The sequence below is a fragment of the Stegodyphus dumicola genome, chromosome 1 (assembly GCF_044657685.1).
Source record: "Stegodyphus dumicola isolate Sdum_Otavi_A_Nest chromosome 1, ASM4465768v1".
Lineage (NCBI taxonomy): Eukaryota > Metazoa > Arthropoda > Arachnida > Araneae > Eresidae > Stegodyphus > Stegodyphus dumicola.
Window position 1 is genome coordinate 50,924,243 of NC_140768.1, and position 27,884 is coordinate 50,952,126.

The following is a 27,884-nucleotide window of genomic DNA, read 5'->3' on the forward strand; positions in this document are numbered from 1 at the left end:
CAAATTAACATAATATACTGCCTATGCGAATATGATATCTATCTGATCGAACGGTGAATTCTAATACATAACCCATTCTTATGTTTAAAGAATATCACAAGATAAGCAAGAAATATATCGTTTTAATAGTATTGCCAGATTGATTTTATTTGACAAAAAAATTCATTTGATATAATGCATGTCAGTTTCTTTGAAACCGTATCATGATAAAAACAAGCCATTATTCTGACTGCAGCGGTGAACGTTAAACTGGTCGAACTAAAATAGAGTAATCCCATGTAACAAATTAAACAATAATAATTCGTAAGTTATTTAGTTCCCTTTACTACATAGAATAATAAATATCAGTAACCGGTGCGATATCCATAGCGCAACGCCAAACCCATTGCAAAATCATTGTATAGAGTTAACAGCATTTATATACATTTTTCTGGGAACGCATCTGGAGTAATTGAGTTATCACTTTGTAATAATTCGATCGTAAAAATACCGCATGTACTTTCATTGTTACGTGCACCACGGGAAATATGCATCTTTTGTTGCAAAAAATATTAATCCGTGTACGTCGATATCGAATTTAGATGTAAACAAAATACTTATCTGCTATCAAAGCTCATATTTCCTTGGCGATAGTTATTACAGCCAAGAACTAAAATATCAAAAATAAACATCAAGGGTAAATATCAGTAACAGAGCTGAGAAAATTCGCGTTTATTTCACACAAATTAAATATTGTACAAAAGATAAAATACGAAAACGAATTAGCTTATGAACTTACATTGTTTTTTTTTACTTTTACATCTAACTGTTCAAAAGATAAAAACTATGCTGGAAGACTTTAATCCAAGCAATTGATTGTAGGTGGCATTTGCCGCGATACAAGCGAGCGTTGTTCTGGGAAACCAGTAGTACTTGAAAATGGAATAGAACTGCAAAAAATAATGAAGGTAATTATACTGGCAACGTGGCGAAAGCTCAGTAATATTTACAAGTTACTGGAAAGAATATTCGTCTCAACAGTAGATAAAGGTTACCGAAACGTGACTAGAAACGTTTAGTCGCCAAAACGATCTTGGCGCTAGAAAGATTGCTGGCGAGAAAATGTGAGTCGGTATAACCGATATGTAACGAAAACAGAAAAAAAAATGGTAACTAAAAAAATTCAATAAGTAAAATTTTATTTTTGTTATCCTGAAACTCGTACCATACAAGTTAGTTAATTTTGAAGAAAATAGGAAATTTGCAAACATTTATATCAGAATAATATGCAAATATATACCACATAATTTTAAAAATCTTCATGATGCTCTTTAATTGTAAGTAATTGGTCATATTTTGGGCTGATTTTTTACTGAAAGTCGGTTAAAGTTTGAAATTTTATGACAAATATATCTGATTATTAAAACCAGCTTAATAATAATAAAAACAGTTACACTAATTTAGTCCTAGTTCAATAAATCGTCATAAATTTAATGACTTAATTTGAAGTTAGTGAATGATTTTCGTTCCTAATTATTGAAATGGGGCGATTTTTAAAAATCTTTACATTAAAGGCAATTCTAAGCATTATTACGTAGTAGAAGATGCAGTTTTTCGTTACCAACGAATTCCTTTTAATGCGAGAAGATTTCTTTATATAATATATATGGATAAATGCCCTGCATCATAAAATTTATGACTATTTAGTAAAAATTTCTAACAATCCATAGATCCATATCTAAAATTAAAATATATCATATTCTAAAGTTAAAATTTTTTGGCTCCAATAAAATGTCTATAAAATTAGCTATTGAAAATTCCTTATACCTTAAATAGTGTGGCTGAAAAAATATGATTGGATGTTTTGAATCCCCAGTATTTACGACTATGTACCTACTTTATGTCATCACGTGCTGTACTGAAAGAGACTCGAATGAACAGCTTTCTGTATTCAAGCAAGGTGTCCGGGCTTCAATGGCAGTGCAGCAAATCATCAATCACATATATCATTATCATTCAAATAATTCTCCTCTGTTTTATACTTCGGAACAGAAGTTAGGTTATGCTTATAAATACATTAAATCTAACTTGAGATGAACTGTTGTTTTTTACTCGGTACATATTTAACTTTCCAAGGATGGCAATTGTTTTTTAATTGACTAGATCAGCGGTTCTCAACCTTTTAACTGACGCGAATCATCTAAACAAAAATTGATAAACTTTAGTACCACTACGACATTTTACGGTGATTATTTTTCAATTTCTCAATAGAAATATTAAAATATATATATTGCTATTTGCACAACCTGTTGGCTATTTATATTAAATATGCTCACATTAAAAAATATTAGATTAAAAATTGGTTGCCGTTTTAGTTATCAAAATTTAAGTTATAATATTTAATTCTAAAATTTATTATAAAATTTGGGCCTGTTTAAGAGAGATCAGTTTCTTTATGTTTGGTTATTTTTCATTTAGCTTTAACCGTAAATTAAAATCCACTTTTAATTTTGTTTTGCATTTTTTCTTCAAATATAACATGGAAGAAAATCCTTATTCGCACAAATAGGTTGTGCAAAAAGGGAATAAAAATTTAAGCTTTATTTAATTTTCGCATTTAGGATAAATAGCTTTATTTGAAATGCCTTTAAATTCTTTTTTCCGGTTCAGCCGAAAGTTAACAAGTGTGTTATTTTGGAAATCTGTGGTACGAATTCAATCACAGAAACTTTCTATCAATTGTTCTTTTACTTCACGAGATTTTTTTTAATTTAATCATTACAAATGCTTTTTACATACTTTGTTCCTTTGCGTGCCACCTATTTTTCTTTTGCCTACCACCAGTGGTACATGTACCACCGGTTGAGAATCGCTGGACTAGATGATATTTAAATCAGCAGTAATTGAATTGACTTTCTAAATGTCTACTTCATGTAAACTTGTTCATTTCGATTAAAGGGGAAACATTATTTAGTTTTTCAAGTGTAAGCTTCAACAAATGATAAAAATGTTATATACCATTTCCAGGCAGTTAAGATGCTTATTAAAACTAATAAGAATAAGTCTCTTCACAGAGAAAAGCTACAGCTTGTTTAATTAAATGTTGTTACAAATAGCTTTAAAATTACTTTTGAAGTAAGCAATTTACCTAATTTCATAAACGATGCATAAATGAACAAGTATTAGACAGAACTAATATCTGCTTCATCACAGAAAAATTAATAAGCAATTTAAGTTGAGGAATAAATTACTTAGTAAATTATCAGTACAAAGGAAACTTGCTGAATAATTATTAAATATTTCATGTTCTAATTCGAAATATTTAGTCGTTTTATTTTAAATTTTAGAAAAGAATTAGACGATTGGCGTCAAAACCTAGTTGTTCAAACATTCTCAATCCGTTGTTCTTCAAATAAACATAAATCATAATTTCACTAATTACTATTTTTACTAAAATATAAATTTATGCTATTTTTAATAAAGCATAAATTATTGTTTTTCCTAAATTATAAATCAAACTGATCTATTTCAAATGAATTTTTAGAAGATTATTTCAAACGAATAATGCATCTTTATTCATATCCCAAACACAAAAATCATCTATTTTACGTTACAAAACTTGTTAAGAAACTTTTCTGTATGAAGTCTATGAACAGAAAAAAGCCATTCTTAACTAGGATATAAACTTATCGGGTATTCTTCTTTTATCAGGACCGGATTCATAAGTGTATATATGTATGTACATATGTATGTATGTATGTGCGGATATATGTGTGTACACACACAAAATACATATGTATGTACATATACATGTATATATACATGTATGTACATATACATATGCATGTACATAATACATATACATGTATACATGAACACATCCATACATACATGGATGCATTCATACATCCATGCATTTTTGGATCCGCTTCTGATAACAAAACTGTACCAATTATCCTTATAATATTAAATGTTGATATTATGAAATGAACTGCGGATTCAAGCTTTTTTGGAAACTTGTATCAATTCTCACATAAATAAATTGTAAACTGAACGGATTAAATATCTTTACAAAAACTAAAATTCTATACGGTACCTAATTTCTGAAAAAAAAAATGGTTGAAATTTAAACGTAATCCAAAATACTTCGATAAAGACTTACTAATGTATGATACTTTACTACAGTGCCCTATAGTCTATATGCATTTATTTGTAGTCTATATTTGTAGTCTATATGCATTTGAAGTCTGTTGCAATGAATACTGTGTAATATTCTGTCCTGGATAACAAATGGCAAGACATTAAACAATTTGCAGTAGTTATTATAATTGTAACTTTCGTACACATAGTACTTTGATGCAAGAATGCACACTGGCATCATAACGTTTATTATTAGAAATAATTAAAGCAATTCCAGTTACCTTGATTAACTGAGACCCCAAGCCATCCAAATAATAAAATATTTGGAATATTGAAATGGTTTAGTATTTTACTTCAACAAATATTAAAAAAAGAAAATTAAGAACTACTTGTTTCTGTTAAGCAAAATAAAGAACACCCTCAGTTTTTAGGTAAAATTAAACTATAAATTAATTCCGTAATTTCCTAAGCACATATGCCCTTTCTGTTTCAAGTGAACAACGAAATTAATGTTTATTTTTTATTTGCATATGCTTTAAAAGCAAATATATAAATGTATCTTTACCTGTTCTGTGCTGAATTAAAATAATCATATGTAAGCAAACATCGTACCTAGGTAAACAAAATAATCAACTAGTAAGATTATAGCAACATCTCAGATAATGACGTTATCACTGCTTGCTAGAGACACAGTAAATTTGGTGCCCTTGTATTTGAAATACATAGCTCACTGTTTTATTCTGTAGGAATTTTATAGCCGAAGGGAACAAAAAGTAAATTCATAAATACTGTCAGTTTGATTACATTTTATACAAAACTAAAATTCCGCATAACTTATCCCAGCGTCTCTAAGACAACAGTGGCAAGTTATTATTCCGACAATAATGATTAAAGTTTAATTATTTTAATGACTCATTATACTTCAATACAAACTGGCTATTCATCCTCTAAAGTTCCAAACTAACTAACGTAAATTTTCATATATCACTTTACCACTGATATTACACTGTCCAACATTTATTCGTATGTAATAAAATAAACTGTGTACTGCAAAGCTTCTTCAGTATTGAGTAATTAATGCAATACTTTATTGTATGATTTTTCAAATAAGCGTGGCCGTTTTGTTTAGGATTTCAGTGCTGAATAAATATATATATTTCTTAAATTTACTTAATATCGAGCCTTATAAAATACCTGGTACACAAAACGCGATACCTGTTATCCCTAGCACATGAAATTATGTGATGCAGTATTTGTAAATCACTAAGCATTCAGTTAAAAAAACAGAGAATAAATAGAATACTTTTATGCAGATCGTTATGTTTTTAATGATATTTTTATGGTTTTTCGGCCGGAACTGTTTCGAAACGCTAAAGATGAAAAATTATCTCTGGTAACATGTATATGTATCAAGGAAAACGAACCGAAAAGATGCCAACTTTCATTGAGAAAATCGTCAAATGAGAACATGTCTGGCATTTTTAGGATGACATCTGATGATCCCTTGTTACACGCAAATAGTGAAGTTACCTTCTTTCCCAGGCAAGAACGAAAAACTCCCCAAAATTCCCACCGCCACCTCGGCGTGGTACCCTCCATCCACCCCTCTCTTCTCTTTCCGCATTCTATTTTGGAACGCGAAGCTGCTACATCCTTGCCAGCGTTGTAAATCAGCGGCAACTGTTGCAAAATAAACAAAATGCTCAAGATGGAAGAAAAGAAAAGGAAAAAAAATTTACTCACAGTAGGACGTGGTAGGTCACGGATTTGAAGCCCCGGGGCCTCTCCAGAAAGTTGTAAACCAGGGCTTGGGACTTCCTGTAACGAGGCCCTCTGTGGCGGCCTGACTTGATGGGCTTTCCAAGGAGGCTGGTCCGGGACGATTGAGCCGGAGGATTGCGGGAACTGTGACGCAGCCCGCCGGACTCTAGCCGGCTGAGCTCGAGCGGAATTGCAGCCGTTTTGCACGAATCTGGACTGACTTGTAGAGCTTCTTTGGCTGCTAGATGGAGATTTTCCAGAAGAGAAGCGGCTGCACCGTTGTTGTTGGCGTGGTTGTGACGGGAATTGGTATTAGGGAGAGGTTGCTTTGACTCTGCCTTACTGGCCTCAGATCCATACTCCTCAAACCACACACTCCGGTACCTCTTCTTGCGGTACTCACTGATCAAAGCCACGACTTTTGATCTTCAGACACTAGCGGCTCGATCAGGATTTCTGGAGCATCAATTCAGTATTACTATACTGCTTTTAATGTTAGTTTCTGATAAATTAAAACAGTGCCACTTTATCACTCTAGCTTGGGTTATCCATTTCACTTGTGGATCCAACAGAGCATAATCCATTTAAAAATATGGAATCAGCACTCTAAATTTATTTTACTGTCCCTTTCCAACAAGTGGGCGTTAAGATTTGCGATAAGTTAATTAAAAACTTTCTGTCACAGTCATTTCTAATTATACACACTTCTAATTGAGTTGATATAATATTTGTAATTAGAAACTACTGATGTAATGTCAGATTCACTAATACGAAAATGAAAAAAGCATGCAGATTTATCAGCTTTAAGCAGATAATCCTTGTAATTACTCCAGTGCTATAATTATTAAAAAGGATTTTCAAATCCTTGTTATATAGATATCAGTTACTTTCATTCAATAAACTATACTTTAAACACAAATTTGTGTTCCTTCGGATATTTTGAAATTTAATAAACTTTGAAAATGTATTAAGTTTTTAACTGCAAGATAACCGAACTTCTCTAGTTTTATTTATCTAGTTCAACATTCATTAAATTTCACTCAACACAATATTACTGTTGATAAATATGAAAGCATAAAAATGCCTAAGAATTATTTGAGAGGATTCAGTCAATAACATTAGCCAATAGTGTTTTCTAATTTCAGAAACATTAAATTTAACACAATAACTTCACTTATGTATAGCTACGAAGATAATATTAACATTTTGAATTTTTCCAATAAAATATTTTTCTTTCACTAATATTCCTATCGGAAGAATACAGAAAATAAGTAATAATTTATTATCAAATATTGCACAAACTTTATGCGAAAAGGGTTACTTGTCTAACAGTTGTACATTTCTGAAGACGATTTATGACTTATTCACAGAATTCTTCTATTTAATGGTGAAATAATTCAATTCATTTTAAACATCTTCAGCTTTTTAAAAGCAGAGAATTTTAAGCAAAATTACACATCCTAATTTTCGGTACCAGTTATACTTACAAATTCGCTTATATTTCTTTCCACATGTAATTCCGTGATTACGGTTGCAGTTATTTCTGTATACAGTTTAAAACAAGTCAGGGTTGCAATTTTGCTGCTTCTGGAGTGAAAATTTTGAATTAAAAAATGAGTGTGCTGGATATGTAGCGCGCGTTTTGTTTGAATCGGAAACTGCAGGTATTCTGACTTTTATAAGATAAAAATTTATTTCTGTATGAAATATTGGTTGGAGCTTTTACTTTCCATTAAAATACAGAATTTTTTCCGAAGCTTTTTTTTTTTATTATTATTATTATTTTTATTTTTTGATTAAGTATATTTACTAAAATTTTGTTTTCTGGGCAAAACTTTAAATAATTAGAATTATACTACATGCTTTTACCTAAATCATTTTCAAGCATTATAAATTCGTTTTATTTTTTTTCCACCTTAAGATAAAGATGCATGGAAGGAACCAGTATAAAGAACCAGCATTTTATATAAGGAACTAGGCTATCGAGAGGTAAAATTAATTATTAATAAAGTATAATTACTTAGATCTGTTAAAATACGTAATGTAAAAAAAATTAGATATTTAGTTACATTATTTGCAAATTTACTTTAGAAAATCATCTGTTTTTTCTGCTTTATTGACTGAATTAGGATCAGACAAAAAAAACATGCTACACAGTTTTAGTAAAATTTCCTCTTATATAGTGAGTTCTATTTTTAACAAAAACTTTCTAAAAAGAAAGAAGTTTAAATTTATATCTATGGACCAAAAATTTCAAAATGTCAATGAAATATTGCTGCTAACGTTAGACTCGGTTGACTAGTTGTAAAAAAAAATTATAATTAATTCCTGTGAAAAACTTCATAAAGCACCAGATATTAAAAAAATGGTGATATTTTAACATTGTTCCAAACTATAAGTTTAAATATTTATTTTAATGCAGTCAATATTTTTTTTATCGTATGGTACACTAGATTAAGGCTGTAAATATATTTTTGCGTATCATCAATTTGCAGAATTTTCCGTATTAAATCCAGACTTACCCATATATTTGTTGCCAATATATTCTGTATTACATATTCGAAAGTAATATTCCGTGAAATCAATTTACCACGATATTTCTAAACCAAAAAAGGAAAAGCCACATATCTATAAATTATGTAGATGACTCAAAGTACCATTTGAGTTAGCGTTAAATAGTTAGGAAGTCATTGTTTAAATTTCAGATAATATTATTTAAATCTCTTTAACTATTATAATATAAATTTAGTATATCCACATATCTCCAAAGTTAAAAATGAACGCTTTTGTATCATGAAGTCGATTCCAACTGTTGATTCAGTTAGTTGATGGATTTGTTTCACCCGAAAAGAGCAACAGCACAGTCACAAAGAAAATACAATTAATAAACTACTCCAGCACCGAGTGGCTGCATCCCAGGATGAGTTATTGTCGACAGTCAACTAATCTACAGGAGGTCCACAGCGTTCTGTGTCATAAATACGCTGCCCGCAGAGAGACTTGGGAAGATATGACAGAACCTCTCGCGTGCTCTTGTTGATGTGGGCTACTGGTGGTCGAGTCACTGCAGCGCCATCTGGAGCTAGATATAGGAAGCTAATTTAGCGAAGGCGTTAAGTAGAAGCTTAGTAAGTAGCAAATACTGAATTTAAATGACGCGTTAAGTTTAAAGCTATTTTCTTTTTCTTGTGGTTTAAAGGTAGAGGTCGTAATTCTCAGGGGAAGTGAACTGGGAACAAAAGTTTACTCCAGGCGATCACAGTTATTAAAGCGAACTGATTTTATGATTCTTAGGGCCTTAGGGCGCTTGGGCTTCGTTCTAACTTCACTCCATTGCCATACACTGTATAAAGCTTTGTAACTCAGAAAAGTAGGAAATGGCATTAATTCACAAATGTTGGTGCTGTCAACTTCGATTAATTTTAGAGGAAACAAACGTTAGAAAATATTTTAAGCAATCAGAAATTCTCTCTGACAGTTTGATGTGATTATCACTAAATGGTTTATTGAAAGGTAAATATTTTGCTCCATAATAACGTAAGAAATTCAGTTTAAAAAATATATATTACTTTAGAATATCTTAATTATTAGTTAAAAATATACCTTAAAAAATTAATTGCTATGCTTTCTTTGCTTAATTTTTATGCTTATTTCTATGATTATACTTAATTTTACGCTATTTATGAAAATAAATGCTTAATATTTAATATGCCTACATTTATGTAACAAGATTGAAAACTATGAATCACTCCTTATGATACCTATTAAAATAAGTTAGAAGCTTGATTTTTGTGATATTCAAAGAGAATAATTAATTTTTATAATACTGAATATTACGTACAAATTTATGATAGACAACTTTGTCAAGGAATTTAATAAAATGCATAAAAAATTAAACTTAAAAAGTACGCGAAAACCAAACTCAGTCTGAATTTAATTCCAGATAAAAAGGCTTCGTACAAAGAAAACCGTTTCTGTACAGTGTTTCGAGACAAACCTCATACCAGTCTTGCTTATGATGAAGAGAAACCAGTTTTAAAAAACACCTGGAAACGCAGTTAGCCAATTCAGTTAAAATCATTGCCAAATTAATTGGATTTTTGCCTATTTCTCATTCTTAAAAGCAGGTTGTCACCCTGCTGTATGCCACAGCAAAGGTACTGAAATATTCTAGTTTATTTAACACCTGTGGTGGTGTTTTACTATTTCCAAAGGTATTTTTTTATATAGCACAAATGAAGATCAGAAATTGTTGCTAATAATATGTGCTTTTTAATAACATATTGTAGCACATTTTATTTGTTCTTGTTGCTGTCTTGTCCATGTAATTTCGTGGAAGAATGGTTGCCAGAGCGTCATGGAGGTTGGACTTCAACTTACTACTCCAATTTTGAAAACGGGGTGGTCCGGGGGGTCCCACTCCTCTCGCCGCCACACCAGACGAGAGCACTTTCGGCTCGCCATATGTTTAGAGTGCCCTCATGCCGCAAAGACACTATACATTTACAAGCATCCATGCCTTCTCCGGGTTTCAAACTCGAGCCCTTAGGTACTGCCATAGGCTCCCCTAACCATTTTACCGTCTGGGCGACACTTGTTATTTTATACCCTACATATAGTAAATAAAACAGGTTTCCAGGTAAAACCTATTGTAGTAAAATTTCTAACACTGTCTATTTCAAAAATATGACGATGTTTAGATTATGCTGCTTGAATAATATGGCAAGGTTCACTTTCACACTAGGGCTATCTGCCTAAACGGAAGGATGCTTTCATGAAGGACTTTCTGAATTAAACCGGATTGTACTCGCGTTATACGTAAGGAAAGTCAGGGAAGCTAACCATGCAGGCAGCTCGTTCTCGTGGGAACGAATCCAGTCGAACTTCCAGTATTTAGTGGTTTAAAGCACTCGATAATTGATGAAGCCCAAAAGATGTGAAATTTAACAGCTGTATGTATATGCCAAGTGTTGCATGGGCTTGCTAGTATTCTACATTGAAGACTAAGAAATAAGAATATTTTCTTCGGCTTTCGATTTTGAAAGAACGTAGATTTAAACTTTTTAAATGCTATATGCATGTGTGTACTTTTAGCAAAAAAGAGAGAACCGTTTGAAACTGATATCTTTAATTACGATATTCCTCGTACTTATGAATGTTGCATCCTATAAATCTGCTGCAAAATAACTCACAACGACAAGTTCGTCACCTTCTAATCTGAAGTGATCCATCACTAAACAATAAATTGTTCAACCGTGCTTAATATTCGAGGATTGCGACAATAACGTTTAGGGATAGTTTTTAAATCTTAAGGTATATATATATAGGTAATTAATAATAATTCATAATCTTCCACCTGATCAATTTAACCAGCTTGTCAGACGGAAGCTTTGAGATACGATGAAATAAAAGAAAAAGATCAAGCAATTCTGCATCAAATTTTATGGCGTTAAAAATATTATTTATTAATTGTATTAATAATAGTGCATAATTTATAACTATCTCCTGCATATAAAGAAAAATTTAAGAACTTAATAGATTATCAAGATACATTATTAAAACAGTAAAACAAAGATCTAAATAAACATAGAGTGCGAGTATTGTTTTCACTCGCTCGCTTTGTTAAGCAAGTATTTAAAAAATAAACAAAAGATCTTATATTGTGACAAATAGCAACATTTTGGAAACTGATTATTTGCCAGTTTTGTTGAAACATAAATAAACGATCTTATATCTCGTGCAACGACAACACTTATTAGCACGAGGTTGACAAATAGCAGGATAGGCAGTTTTAATGGAGTTTTTGATGACAGAAATTGCTGATTTGCGGTAATATAACGATTTCAAAAATACGGAAAAATTGCGTTAAGATGTTCCTTAAGTCAAAAAAGTTAAAACGCTCTGAACCTGCACTCATACTTCGAGTACGTTTATGTAATAAAATGAGTAAGTCCCAAAATGTATATACTGGCTCTATATTGAGATAAAATTGGTATATGCATTTTAGTATATAAAAAAAAGGTCTACAAATTTGTAGAACTCTTTTTTTCACCAAACTCAGAGAAAGAATAAATTAATAATTAGCGGCAGTAAACACATTTCAATATATAAAAATATATACAAGTCTAAATTTTTGCTCGGCCAAAAATATCCTTTGATCGAGAGATATTAAAAAAAAAAGAGACCATCAGTGGGATTACCAGTATTATGACGTCATCATTTTTTTTTTTAAAAAAAAGATCATCAATATGAAACAACATGATCTCTTTTTAAAAAAATCTAATGTGTACACCACATGAATTCCTTGTACGGAATATTAAATTATACGCATTTTTCTTGCATTTTATTTAAACTTATTAGATTCAATAAAACCTACTTCGCCGACAGCGCATAAACCACAATAGAATAAATGCATTCTTTAAAATTCACTTCGTTTACCATAGCGACAGTCTGGCGCTAGATTTACTTAACAGTATTATATTTCATTCATGTTATAACTCAAAATGCACAAAATGTATATCATTTAAAGAATTATCTAATCGTTGCCACATGTTCTATTCAAATACTATAATAAAGCTAGAACTATGTATAAAAGAAATTAAGCAAACAAAACAAAAAGGAAACAGACGATTGAGTATTTCTCACTTCGCGAGAAGGCAAAAATACATAAAAACTCAAAATATCTATATTAAAAATTACGAAGTAAATCCCAAACGCTTATTTCCTCGAAAAAATTCCAGAAAAAATTAAGCATGATATAATTGGCAATAATAAATGAGTGCGTTATCTTTGTTGTTGCGAAGCTAAGTTTCTCTAGATTGGCAACAAATCCATTAGTCTCCTGTTTCAAATGTAAACATCAATGGCCGCCATTTAAAACAGGCTTAACGGCAATTAAACAACTTTAAAATTGCTGATAATTCTAAAAATATTGCACACAGATTTACTAAAGGCATAAAATCCTTAACCGGAAGATAAAAATAACATAAGTAATCATTTTTAAAGCAAAAAATGTACAATTTACAAACATATAGAGTAAAGAAACTGAGATCACTGAGCCGGGTAATAGAGTGGATATATATATAAATATATTTATATACGTTTGGTGGGGCCAATTGCAACCAAAGTACGAGGTGCACGTCTACATGTTATAGCAGTTTTATAAACAAAATTTCAACGTTCTGAGGCTACTCGTTTTTGAGTTATGCGAGATACGTATGTACGCACTCACGTACGTACATACGTTCGTACAGACGCCACGAAAAATTCTCTTCAGAATTAATTTTAAAGCAGTTTTATAATTTTTTTGAAGGAAAAGAGTGTTTTATTCTGTCTTTACGTACAGATATCATGCAAAAACATCGTTAAATTGCATTCGATAGCGGTAAAAATGAATATTTTCGTTGAAATAAGCTGCCTGAAACTTTTCGCGATTACAATACTTTCTTTTTACTTCGTACAAAGAAGTAAAAAATGAAATTTTCAATTCATTGAAATGCACTTGCTTATTTTTGTTAAAAATATATAAGAGAGCACCAATACTTTCTGTTAATAATTTCTTTAAAATGTCAGACTGCAGCAGAGTATAACATTAAAAACTGTGAAAAAGGAACTTCTATCATCTGTACACAGTTTACCGTACTGCTGCCACATATATGAAACATAAAATCCATTGTTTTATATTTTAAAAACCTCACTAATAAATTTTTATTTCGGTATTTTCCCTTTTTTTACAAGCTCTGTTTAAACATGAAACATAATTCTAAGTAAATCCTTCTGTTTTAAAATGTCAACCCTAATTATCCAGTGTCTTGAGCATTCGCTGAGAAAAGAATAAACTTCAAACTAAGTTGCATGCTTTTCTGTAACATTTTTTATCTTACAAAATTTCAAGTTTGATACGTGGATTAGCTTCATTATAAGGGGGAAATGACTCTAAATATTCGTCTAATGCGTTATAAGGATTAGAACCTTAATAACTTAAAGCATTCAGGCCACATTAGGTTCCCCAGGTGAAATTTCATCAAAAATTAGAATTTAGTTTTTTAGTTTTAGATGATTTTTTAGTGTAGACTAAATTTAGATGATTCTGCGAAAAATTCTGTCTTGCTTCTGACTCTAAACTGGAGAGGACTCTTGATAATTTTATTTGGTACTTCTTCTATTGGGTTGAAACATAAGTAATGACCTTTTTATCAATTTAAAAAATTTTTATTGTAACAAAACAATAAATTAGTCAATAATATCCGAGTTTTTGGTTCTTCCCCACAGCCCCACGATGTAGAATAATAGTCGTTTGGCTACAACCCATTCATTCGGCTAATTTTCGAGTGGTTTGACGCGCGTCTTCGTGCAGAAATTGATACAAACGCTCTTCATCAAACTCATTTGATCATCCGGAATGATCAGCGTCTTCGAGGTCGAAATTCCCATTTTTGAATTTGGCAAATCAATTTCTTGCAGTTCGTTCAGTCATTGCACCTTCTCCATACGCTTCACAAATCTCTCGGGCAGCTTCTGCAACATCGGGCAGCTCTCGGATGCCTCGATTAAACGCAAAAAGAAGAAGGTGTCAAAAATGCTTATTTTTGTCGACTTGACTTTTCATTTCAATGATCTGAAAAATAATAAAAATTAGCTTAAAGAAAAAAAAATCAAATACGCCATCTTGTAGAGGGAAAGCATCTCTTTCGAATAACACAAAACATTATGCCAATACATTTTATTTTTACCGCGTAATTTTACACACAACATAAACGGCCATTACTTATGTTTCAACCCAATAATTAATAAATCCCCTTTTTCAAATGATTCCTTAATGAAAATACTGAAAATACTTAGATTTCTCAACTTATCTTAAAATAAAGACGGTTCTTTATGCCCTGAACTGCCTGCTTGTTAAACTAGTTAAATTGCTTGAACTAGCCGTAATAATTCCCCTTCAATAGTAAGAAAGATTTAGCAGAATATTTTGGCTTTGACAAAGCAGATTAGAATAATTCCGTATGTAGGAGAAGATAACAGAAGTCGAATTTAACTTCATCCAGGATTGATTCCGTCTGGAAAATCCTCAATATTAGAGATTATGGAGGATTTTTTGTATTAAGATTAATCTCCGTTACCAGAATTGCAATAACTAGCGATTAGTATTATAACGTATATTGTACTAACTCAAACATCAGAACGGCTTATATTTTCTCCCTCCTTCCAGCATGCCTTCGTGGTGTGTAATGGTAGCACACTCGGCGCGTAGTCCAGAGGTTCAAGTTTCGAGTCCCAGCGAGGGCATTTCACATTTTCCATGTCTCCTGCTTCAAAAAAACTTAATGACACTGCATCGGCGTCCTAACTAAAAAAAAAGCGTGGGGAACGATAATTCGTCACCACCAAGATTTGGAGATTGGATCCCCTAAACACCAGTCGACGTTTAAAACGGGGAGTGTGTGAGATATTTTCTCCCTCCCTCCAGTAAGCCTTCGTGGTATCACGGTAGCACACTCGGAGCGTATTCGAAAGGTGCAGGGTTCTATTCCCGATAAGATCACTGCTCATTTTTCATGTCTCCTGCTTCAAAATAACCTAATATCTCTACAGGTCTTTTAATGATTTGCCTAAAAGGTGCCTACATATAAGCACCGTGTACACAAAAACTCTTTCCGAGCCTCTATTTTCGCAACCGTCAGTCGTATACTTGTATTTCCAGTTAAAAACATTTTTGAAATGACGCGAAGATTTATGTTTTGGCATTTTAAAATTTAATTAGTTTTAATAGTTTTAATCCATAATTTTAAAATTAGGGAATCTAACCTTTTATACATTCCATACGCTTAGACTTCGTAAAAAATTTTATTCATTAAAAAAAAAAGTAAAATGCAAAATTTTTGATTCCCGTTTGAAAACAAAATTGACCGAGATATTCGGATGAAAGTCGGGAATCATATTCAGGGGCCGTACACATATTGAAGAGCTAAATCTTTGCATGTGAACGTAAATAAAAATAAAATATTAGTATGGAAAAACTTTTCTGTTATCAAGAAATTAAGGGATGAGTATTTCTGTCCAGATTATCATAGAAACTATTGATCAGTATATTATTTTCTTTCTAAAACGGAGATTTTATACAGAATCTTCTAGAATTCGGGTTTTAAACACACTGGTAGTCTTCAGTAATCGCACATACCCAATTCGTGAAATTATTTGCATTAATTAAAAAAAGTATTTGTACTTTAATAAATTTTTATACTATTTGTATATTATTATTCTACTATTCTATTCTATTATTATTCAACATATATGTTCTGCCTGCAGAGTATTTGCTTTTACCATTTCCAGCTATAGAATGTGAACTTGCTGGAATATATGCTTCGCATGGAGGATGGTCAAATCAAAAAATTGATAATCTGTATGACATTTACTAGAGATGAAGTTGGAAATATGAAGATACTGTGCAACTACAGGTCACTATACTGTTTTGTTTATAGAACTAATAGTAAGCAATTCTATATTTTTAAATTCCTTATAAATTAATACGAACTTGGCCAATATGTTTAAAGCAAAATAGCATTTAAAAATATTTACAGTTTTAATATTTATAGCTTGAATTAGTATGCTAGTTGCTGATAGATGTGCTAATAGCCAAGAGAAAGAGCTGGTGTCATTTGATCAGTACAAACCACCCACTTAATATCAAATGCAAAGGAGGGGGAATTCTTAGGTTCGGATGTGTACATGAAGTAGATATTTCTGGGAAAGTACTGGAAGGGAAAGAAATTTATTTTAAGCATTCATTTAAAACTTAATAGAGTGAGTTAGGAATCATTCCATTGAAAAGATTTCTAAAAATTAAAAGCTTTTTGTGAAGGAAAAATTTTTCTCCTAAAATTTGTCATTCAGTTATATTATGAACATTTTAATTTTATATTTTAATTGGAAAGCTGGAATGTGATCGAACTTCATCCATTTGCGCTTCTAAAGTAATGAAATTTTATGAGAATATTTATAAAACAGTTTCTGACTTCGAAAATGTATATATTACTTGTGGAAAATTCTTTCGGCATAACATATGTAACAATATCAAAAATGTAAGACAATAATAAATTGGAAAAGAATATCACTAAATAGCATTTAAGGGGGGAAAATATCAACCTCGAATTATATTGATTTATTTTATAAGGTATTTCTTCCGCCTTCATGCAGTGGTCAGCACGCACGGCGCGTATTCGAAAAGTCCGTGGTTCGAGTTTCCGCAAGGGCATTGCTCATTTTTCATCTCTCCTGCTTTCAATAATGCCTGATGTCTCTACAGTGGCGCCCAAACTAAAACAAGATGGTGGATGATGATTCTCTACCATCAGGATTTAGAGACTGTGTCCCCTAATCCCCAGTCGCTCTTTAAATGGGAAGTATATAAGGTATTTCTCCCGCCTTTCCACATGCCTTCGGAATGTAATTAAAAGTATACTCGACTCGTATTCGAGAGGTCCTGGGTTCGAGTCCCGGTGAGGGAACGGGACATTTTTCTCGTCTCCACCTTCAAAATAGCCTAAGGACTCTACAACTTAATCTAACTTAACAGACTAAGGAGTGTTTAAAAACATATCAGCTATTTAAGAACAGGCAGAAAAACATATTTAACAAATTGCATAATAGTGAAATATTTTTAATCCATTTCGCGAAGTTTATTTAGAAATTTTGATAACATAAGTATATTGAATATACTTATAATATCAATATAATTTTGCAAATAAAATGACAAATCTATGCTCAATGTCCGAAAAGTACAAAACTTTTCATCTATCAAGAGCTAATTTCATTTAAACTCTAATTCTTACAGCATGAAGCTTACACTCCTACTAAGCATACCTATCCACATATACTTAAATACATAGCTAGAGCAAAAACAGACTATATTGAAAAGAGCATTCTGAGAACAGTTGAAGCTAGACACTTCTCTTCTTATATTGCTTTAAATTTAACATTTTTTCCTAATAGAGCTATTTACGAATTACAAAATGCTATTTACGTGAAATTCAGCTGGCACAATACCATCATATGAAATAAAAAACTTATTTCTCGAATGCCGCTGAACATATTGTGAAAATTATATGTATGTCTACAAATGAGAAAAGAACTTCTGTACTTTACAGAATTGCGTTTCTTAAAGCACATTTACCTAACTATATGTTATTTTGACATCAGTGATTTCCCAAGAAAATCTGAGAAATCACTGTTAAAAATGCGTTTTGTACATCTTCTAGCAACTCTTCTGCAAAATTAGTTTTATTGCTTGAATATATATTCCTTGTAGTGCATGCTGCATACAACCCGCACTTGTCCATGTCCGTATATGAATGTATATTACCTACCGGCATATGTAACGCGATAGTACTTTTCAAGTCAAATCAAAATCAGCGACATCGTTATTTTCAATACATGTTTTCAAACCTTTATTCGCAGACCCACTATATAATAAGTACTATTACTCGTACCTATTTCATTCACTGAACAACAGATGGATCTTTAAGGCACAACGATAAAACTTTACTGGAGATCACTTACAATTAACAATGATGCCCAATGCATCCCTCAAACTGCCGGACACTTGCTTCTTAAGCATTTATCGGGAATAACGGCCTAACCACTCAGCCTTTTAACATTCTCATCACCAAAAGCGTTGCTCAGATGCACCACAGAAAATGACCGATATTGTACAGATAAGACAGGATGAAGGGTACACACAAACACCCAAGCCTTTGGCAGAGTTGAACCCGCACCCTAGAGTCGGACTAGCAATCAACTTTCGGTTAATTACTAGACCGTCTAAGGAGATGACATCCAATTTCTTATGGATATTGGACTTTAAGTTGCTACAAATATCTATGAGATATGGGGACGATTTCAAAAGCAATTGGTTTATGGTTAAGATAAAGTTCATCAGAACTATCCTCTTAAGGGCTGTAAGGCACCTCTGGCCAGTGTTAAGGCTGTTAGTGCTTGCTCTCTGTTTGTGAATAAGGTTCATGATACCCTTCTGATAGAAATATGTTGTCTACAGCGTAGAAAAATTCAATACAACTCTACTCATGTTATTTTCCGATTAGTAATAACATTGTTTCGAGGATTAAGAGATCTGGATTGTTAAATCAAGGTCACCCATTAAAAGAGCTTCTAGATTTTAACAGCACGAAACTGCACGTTGTAATACATTTTACAAAAAAATGATGCTTTTATAGAAATATGTTTGTTTCACTTAATTGCACATTGCATTGGAAAACTAGAACTGCTTTTAATCCTTCAATAGAAGCGAAATACGCCAATGTAGAACGTAAAGTTAGGAAAAAAAGCAACCTTTGTTTGGCGTAGGTTTTGAATTATATTCTATCGATTTCAGTGACGGTCATGCATAAGACCTTTTTCTTCAGGAGTAAACCTTTTTGATCTGTAAGAAGCTACAGCAACCGAAGATTGTTTCTCTTACCAAATTTTAAATGGTTTCAATCCTTTCAATGGCTTTACAGTATCCAACAATCAGATTTATGATTTTTGTTTTAAGAGAACAATGCATCAACGTTCTCGTTGACTGCATGTATACAAATTTAGTACCGAGGTATCAAGGTGCATGCACAAAATTTTGAAGACATTGCTTTCTTAATGAACTCATAAAATGAGACATGAAAACCTTTCCATCATCCTTTATATCTTAAATTCATATTTGATCTACTTCTAAATTCCCAAGACATTTTACATACAAAACTAGAAAGAAAAATTGAAATGGTCTCGGAAGCATCAAATAGCATTCTTTCAACAACGTCGTAAGTATTAAAAAGCATCAATTTTTTACGTGATAAAAGTAATGAATCCTCCTTTTGTTGCTAAAACCATTGATTGAAATTTTTAGTTCAATATATCTTGAGCTCGAGTTTTCCTAATGAAAGTTGATTAAATAATTTCCAAAAGCATCTTGAGCACTTCTTATGGAGGTAATATTAACAGTAATATTATTTATACAGCGAACAATATTTTTTCCTTTGATCCCAGAGATAAGCGCCCAGCGACAAGTTCTTTTAATAATAAAAACTGAGATGAGATGATCAAGAAAAGATTAAATTCGCCTCGCTGGACCATGCTCATAGGTGGGGCAGACTCTAATGAAAAGATGATTGAATTCGTTTTATTGGTTATATTATCTGCACGCCCACATCCAATAGCGTATTAGGTACTTTTTCAAAGAAATGAATTTCTTTGTAGTAAGCCGATGAAAAATAAAATTTTTCTTATATTATTTTCTTCTTTTTAGAGTTTTTGCCTGCTTATTGATTCGTTCACTCACCTATGCATACATTTATGCAGAATCCCTTCAGAAAAACAGTAGAGATAATTTTTCTAACTAGACTATATTATCAATAGGAAAACAAAGAAGCTCTAAAAGACTTAATTACTACATGAAAATTTAAAACTTATTCTAATTTAGCATTTTTTCTAACTATTGACTTTTTTTTTTTTTTTTTTTTTTTTTTTTTTTCAAACTGCTGGTTAATTTTGCAACACGCAGCGTCAGGCGATCTAAGAAAACAGTTTCGCTGACACCATCATATCATCAATTTCAAAATCACTTAGGAAATTAGTGGAAACAATAGGTAATGTGTTGTAAATAAGTGTGTGACTGCAGACATTTCTTACACTTACTTAATTGATAGACTATCTTATGCTATAGCGAATTTCTTTTCATCGTAAATTTTCCTAAGAGAAGAAAATCACTGCATTTCTTTAAAAGCCACTTTAATGATTTTATAACTTTAATAACTTTAATGATTTTACTAAATTTTTAGAAATGCACAGTTTGGAGAAAAAACATAAATGTGGTAATATGAATATAATGTAAAAAATCTGGGAATGTCTTATTAAGTGCGAAATTTACTACTTTATACTTCAAGATAGCTTGTTGTTTCATCTATTTCTTTCGTTGTCTTACATCGTACACTCCTGCTCAAAAAAATAAGCAACAAAGGCAAAACACGGAACAAAACCAAAGCTGTTTAATAGATGTATGTGAAATTGATCCAGGAGATTGGTATGGCATTGTAAAGTTTATCTTAATTTATCTAACAGTTAATTTTGACGCGACGTTAATTTTAACGTCGCTTCAAGTTACTTTCCTGTCTTTTCTTAATTTCAGCTTACAACTTCCGATTAGAACGTATTTTTAGAGTCGCGGTTGAATGCAAATGAGGAGAAGAAGTATTTAACTGTGAAGTTCTACTGACTTCGTTGGAGAGCCTGAGATTCTGATCAGCGCGTTTTAGCCTTTCGGCGATAATCTCTCACAAGCCATTATTACGATCGGCCGTACTTTAGGCCGATCGTAATAGCCTTAGCGCTAAGGGGCCAACTTTGTTAGTATTTTGATAGCTTGGTTACATCTTTTTAGTTAGATTACTCAAATTTTATTTCTTAGTTTCCTGAGTTCAAGCCCGAGTGGAAGCTTTATTGTAATCTTCAAGAAAGGAGTCATCTGTTAAACTTTATTTGGAATAATAAAGGGTATTCAACCCTTCGCAAGTTTACGCTACTATCATTTTGAACTAAAGCGATTATTCGCTTAGCAGTTCTCAAAGTTCCAGCCACATTGCGGTAACATCCAAGGTTTGGAAATCTTACAGCATTACTAGACCACATAGAAAACCATAAAGCAAAGACTTACAGAAACACATGTATTACCACCATCATATCGCGAAATATCAAACGGGTAGCAAGAATATGCAATGAAAAATCACGTTTATAACGGGTATGATACCTTCTAGCTAAAATTTCATGCTTGACAACGGCACGGTAAGCTGGCAATAGTGTCGCTGGTCGCTTGTTGTGGCAGTAGTACCCATTCTTGTAGCTTGGAGCTCCGAACTACAGAAATGAGAGCTCGTGAAGAGTGCCGGCTGTGACGGAATAACCAAGAATCACGTAGAGATCAGTCCGGCTATTTGTTGCTATCTCAGCCGATACAAATAATCCTCCTCCTTTGTTATGGTCTCTTTCGACGATGCTTGGCGCCCGATAGCGTGTGCCTGATTTATACCATTTCAGAAACCGTTCTGGATGTTAAATCGAGACTCATCCGTAAAGAATATCTGGCCCCACTGCCTTGGTGTCCAGTTACGATGTTCACGGACTCAATGCAACAGCACTCTTAAATGCGATGGGGACGAAAGAACACAAACCGCAGGTCATCAGCTTACAGTCCACTTTCATGCAGCCGACTTGACAAAGTTTGGCGGAATATGGGCCGTCCTGCAGCAGTAGAGAGATGCGACGCCAGGTGTCGTGCTGTTAGTGATCTATGGCGTCGTGCACATGAGAACAGAAAGTAATCGTCTGCCATTCTGGTAATCCTCCGGCGTCAAGACTCACGTCTTTATCACTATCCCTTTAATCCCACGATTCCACAGCGTACTGATGACACTAGATACACATTCAGGTATCTCGCAACAGCTGATTGTCTTGCACCAGCTTTCAACATTCCGACAGCCCTTCAATGCAATGGTGTCTTCGGCTCATACTTTCCGCTTTTCGTTGCTTGCGAACTGACGCACAGGTCCGGTATGCCCCGTTTGTAAGGCGTTGTGCTATGACTGCAGGATTGCGTTTTATGCTAATTTTGGTTGCCTGTTTGCATTCGGCGATGCAACCTCTACCTCATATGTTAATTGTATATTTTAACTTCCCTTTTTACATTAATACCTTTCTTTTAGCGATAGTTGGCCTTGTATTCTAGACGCCTGTTCATTTCTACACAACACTCAGAAATTTAAGTAACTGTTCGTTCTATTCACTATTCACGTTCTAGGTCTAATGAAAATCTATGCGCGTCTTCATTTATAATCTACCCTTAGTGGTATTTAACTGCACTGTTAAAATTATTGTTAAAAGAGATGGTTAATTTAAGCTCTGCACCATAGCCTGGTGATATAATACAAATAATAGATTTTAGCATTTGTATTCACTTTTATGACATTTTTTTTCATTCAGATACGTTACTGCAAATTACTGAAAATCACCTTTAGGCAATGACATAAACTTGAAACTCACGACTACTTGAACTGAAATGTTCCACATTAAATAACTGCTGCCTAAAACTCATTTAGATCTTCTTTGTTTCTAAAGACGAAGAATTCTATCCCCGTAGCATTTTTATTTTGCCAAAACATTGGCAGCATGTAGTGGCTTATGATATAAGCTATTCTTATGAATAAGTTAGACAACTATCAAAGTTATTACTCATATTAAATATATACCTCTTCATATTTCAGATATTCTGAGTAAACTCAGAAGCGTTTCTTTGATAGGGGATGAAATGATTACTTCACAAGGAAAGATGTAATGTGCCTCATGTTTCTCTCAACTAAAATCGGTAATTGGTGTACAAATCTATGAAACTCAAGAAAGCGCGTACGAAAATCTTCCATCATCATATAACTCTATTAGCTAGTGGCATAATAAGTATGAATAAAAATAAAAGTAAGAAAACAAGGATATCAAGAGAAACCACAGATCGTATATGATCATTTAAACAAAGGCCTAGAACATTCATCTATATGACTTGCAAATTATTATACATTTGACTTTACAGAAAATTCTGCACAAATACTTGGCATTATATGCTAACACCTTTGAGAGCGAACTGTAATAAATTACAAGGAACTGAATGATAATCGTACTGAAAAGATTTATAATGTTTGGCTTCCTTCAGAAGCATAAACTAAATCTAAACTCCTAACAGATATGAAGCGAATTATTGCTCGTATTAATAAAACTAAAAAATCTCAAAGATGTTTTAAAACAAACACTCTTATCAAGTCAGAACTGGAACATAAATGCACGACGCATGCTTACAAATCAGCCAACCAAGTGTGGCGATAAAACTTAGAGTAATAGTAAATTCAAATTTCAAACTGAAAATATATCTAATAGCCAAAGGCTACACAATTGCTTTAACGCGAAGTTGGCTCTAACTTCTCACCAGCGTAACAACGTAACTGCCGGCAGCTATAATGCAAAGCCAAATAACACAATCTAAGCTAGCGAAACCTAGTGTCATGGCCTCGAGACACAGAAAACGCTCTGTCTTAGAATCTAACAACCTCAGTTTAAAAATTCAGTGTAATATTCATTCTGGGGAGGAAACAGAAAGGAAGATCCAAGATATGGAAATAACTGGTTAATGAAAAATAAATAGCAACCTTACAGATTATTTAAAGATAAAAGTTTCCTGAGCAGCATTTGTTTTATTGATGAAGCAGATTTACATAATTCTGGGAAGCTTATGCAATGCTAGAGAATGGGGATCTGAAAATTATGCAAAACTAGAGAAATGGCACAAATTATGTCTAAAAAGAATGTACCATATTGCACAATTTTTTTCCTACTTCTTCACAGCTCTTCCATACTATTGTTACAGAAGTATATTTATATCTTCTGACTGAACTTGGTGTTCCACAATAGCTAAATCTTTACACAACTGCCAACTTTCAGTGGAAGTGCATCTCTGCAGTTGATACTATACGCACTCTAATTTCTAAATTTAATTTTCGATCAGTATTTTTTGGAAAAAATGATTCAGTTCTTAGAATGTTCATTTTCAGAATTTTCCAAATTCTAATCCATTCTTGTTACATGAGTTTAGTTCCAAATTTTGCTCTTAGAAGGAATTTTAGCCCATTAACTTAGTTTTTCTCTTAAACATTATTTCTGAAAAATTGTTACTCACGATCATTAGTAATCGATAAAACAAAATTAAATATAGCTTCTGTGCGTTAAAATATAAGTGACAAAATACAGTTGGTTATTATATTAAAGAAACTCGGCAGAAACTCACTTAATTCACTATTTTACTGAGTTTCAAATGTAAACAAATGGCGATTCGTTCGCCATATTTAAATTGTTAATAATTCTATAACAATTGCATGCAGATTAACTAAAGGCATAAAAACTTTAACCGGAACATAAAAACTACATAATTCAATTACTTTTAAAAGAAAAAATGTAACATATAAGAACAAAAAGAACTAAGTTCACAGAGTCAAATAGAATGGGAATATATTTATATACATGTTATAGTAGTATTATGTTCAAAATTTCTACGTTCTACGTCTACTCGGTCTTGATTTACGCTAGATATATACATAGTACATACGTACAGATGTCAAGAAAAATTCTCTTTTTAAACTATTTTAAACCTATTTTACAATCCTTTTTAGAACTGAAAGTAGTTTGTTCTGTCCGTATGTACAGATGACACGCAAAATTATCGTTCAAATGTTTTTTAGAGCGGTCGAAATGGATATTTTCGTTGAAATACGATAGCCGAAATTTGTCGCGATTACAATACTTCCTTTACTTCGTAGAAGGAAATAAAAAGTATCAGTTTACTCCTTTTAAAATAAATTCCTCCCAAATCAAATTCAGCTCTCTAAAAAAGGCCCAATGTTTGAGCGGTCTTAGAAATATTTACTCGAGTGGATTTTAAATTAAAAAATTGAAAGGGAAAAAAGTGAAAAAAATTTCTTAGTGAGACTAAGTGCTCTAAAAACGTTTTTTCTTCCTCCCTCCCTTTTATCAGAAACAGTCTTTTACAGGTATATTAAGGCTGACAAGAAACGCGACGAATTTTTGGAACCTAATACAACAACGCTGAGAATACGACAGCGGCGCCATCTAATCTCGTAGAAATAGCAACGTGTCAGAATGGAAAGCTAGTTAGTTAGGCAGCGACGTGTCGCTACCTAAAAAAGAAAATACGTTTTGGTCGTATATGATGATCCTGTTTTCCTTCAAGGAATTTAGGTGTAGTCATATTACAGAAAAACGTGAAAGCGAAGAATTGTTTGAGGAATTTTTCTTTGTTGTGAAAAGCCCATCCATCTTTTTCTGGAGGCGAAGAATTTGCACATTTATTTTTGACGTTTTCGTTCTTATTCTTTTATTATTATTATTATTGTGGCAATAATATATGTAAAGTTCTAAATTTTATTAACTGGTTACGTGAGCAATTCATAAATATTTTGGACATCTATGAAAACCAAACAAATGGCGAAATTAGAGTACGATTTGCTTAGAAATGAATCACAAAGGGAATAATTTTGAGGGCATTGGAAATATTTAGTGCAGATTTTCACTACTGAGGACACAGAACAGCGTCAGCTAGCTATCACAACAAAGATAGACCCTAAAAATTGTTTGAGTGCAGAACATTCGTATATGACAGATAAAAGGTGATTAATCATTCGGTGTATTCTTCCATAGGAGAATCTATTCAGTATCCTGAATAAATCGTTTCTGTATCATCTGATCATTTGTACTATTTTTCTGACTAAAATCGGTACAAACAGTTTGGCACAGTGTCTTCTGTCCATGGAAATTTGAAATAAATTCTTCATTTTAGTCCTTACAGTTTCCGGTTGCTTGAAAACCCGACTCTTAATTTTTATAATTTTTTTTTTTTTTTTTTTTTTTTTATATATATATATATATATATATATATATATATATATCTTTACGGATTTTTTGTTCCCCTGTATTTTTCTGCATACTATGAAGCGTAAGAATGGAATACAAAATTTTTATTCGTCAACACACAAAAATGAACTCTACCTTTATCTGTCATGGGCTCATCAAAATCTACTTAAATATGCAAGCCATATGAAGATGAAATTTTCATTTTTCATTTCATCAAATTTCATTCAATGAGGTTACACTTTTTACAGACGTACAAAAATAGCATACATTATCCACTCCAAAATAAGTTAAAATTCCTTTTAACTTATTTTTAACTTTTAACTTATTTCGCCAGGACTCGAACCACGGATCTCTTGAATTCGCGTCGAGCGTGCTGACCACTAAACCACGAATTTACTAAGAAGAGAGGAGAAATACCTTATAACACCAAAGCTGAAGGACAAAACTACCAGAATTCTAGAATATATTTTCTAAAAAAATGTATAAAGTCATCAAATTGATGTGATCCCGAAATGTTGCCAACTTCGCAACAAAATTCTTTTCCAATGTCCGGTAGATGACTTTAACCCGTATCTCCTGCTCTCTTTTAGCAGCTTCCAAATTCTAGTCTGAATTTATTTGCACCTGCAAGTTTTACTTAATTATTCAGGAATTAAATATATACTTTAAAAAGGTCATAGATTAAAGACTGAGAAATAAACATTAAATTACTCCAAAAGTATGGCAATTTTTCTTTTTTCTCCAAAAGTATGGCAATTTTTCAATTCTTTCAATTTTTCAAATATCTTCCTTATCTGCCCTTTTATTTTATTTTTATTAGCAGTTACATTGAGTTAAACGCTAAGCTAAACCATCTTGTTGTATGTTACTAATTTCGCTCATACCAAAAAGTTATGCCAATTTAATGGCCTGTCGTATAGTTTAAAAGTAATTCTTAATTTAAACTGCGTCTTACTGGAGCGGCATTGCTCTCCTGATTTCACTCAGAATCCTTCGAAGGCTATAAAATAGACAGTAACTACTGTTAAGTGAATTAAAAGTTAGCTATAGTGCGGATAGATCAAGTGTTTAGCACCGAATTAGAACTTATAAAATCTGAACTTTGTCTACAGGAAAACAATCTCATCTTTAGAATACTTTTAATCCCACAGTTTTAATTCCTGTTGTATTTTAAGCTGGAAACAATAAAAAAGGCTTAATAAATTTTTAATTTGGATTTTACTTCTCTGCAGTTTAAATAGTTGTTACGGGTGATAACTAACAAGATATCCGTTAGAATGAGCATTGAATATTAATTCACACCTGAGATTAATTGTACTAATAAATCAATAAGCAAATAAAAATAAACACACAACAAACACACGCCAATATAATAATATTGTTACGGATTTTGTATTTAGTTGGCTATTTTTAGTAGAATTCTGACTAAAAAGTAGAATTCTGACTAAAATTGCTTTATTTCTCCGTGCAATGCAGCGCGTGACGAATTTTAAGAG

General features: G+C 32.3%; 1 protein-coding gene and 1 long non-coding RNA gene across 2 annotated transcripts in view; one reads left to right on the forward strand and one right to left on the reverse strand.

Annotated features, from left to right (window-relative positions):
• Positions 1-27,884, forward strand: part of LOC146999076 (uncharacterized) — a 201,910-nt gene that overhangs the window by 78,349 nt on the left and 95,677 nt on the right. Inside the window, exon 2 of the long non-coding RNA XR_015039401.1 lies at positions 16,213-16,337. This is a non-coding gene — a long non-coding RNA (uncharacterized LOC146999076). The remainder of the gene's footprint in view (positions 1-16,212; positions 16,338-27,884) is intronic.
• On the reverse strand, positions 713-9,882 carry LOC118202175 (uncharacterized). Its single transcript, XM_035374325.2, has 3 exons — positions 9,878-9,882; positions 5,863-6,306; positions 713-929 (listed from the first exon to the last, which is right to left on the reverse strand). Exons 1-3 carry the CDS (start codon positions 9,880-9,882, stop codon positions 839-841), a joined length of 540 nt encoding a protein of 179 aa, XP_035230216.2. The 3' UTR covers positions 713-838.

What these genes read in the sequence shown, in the direction of transcription:
- LOC118202175 (XM_035374325.2), bottom strand. An exon ending in GTGACCTACCACGTCCTACT is followed by an intron (nt 930 to 5,862) that starts GTGAGTAAATTT and finishes TATTTTTTGCAG; the next exon opens with TTCTATTCCATTTTCAAGTA.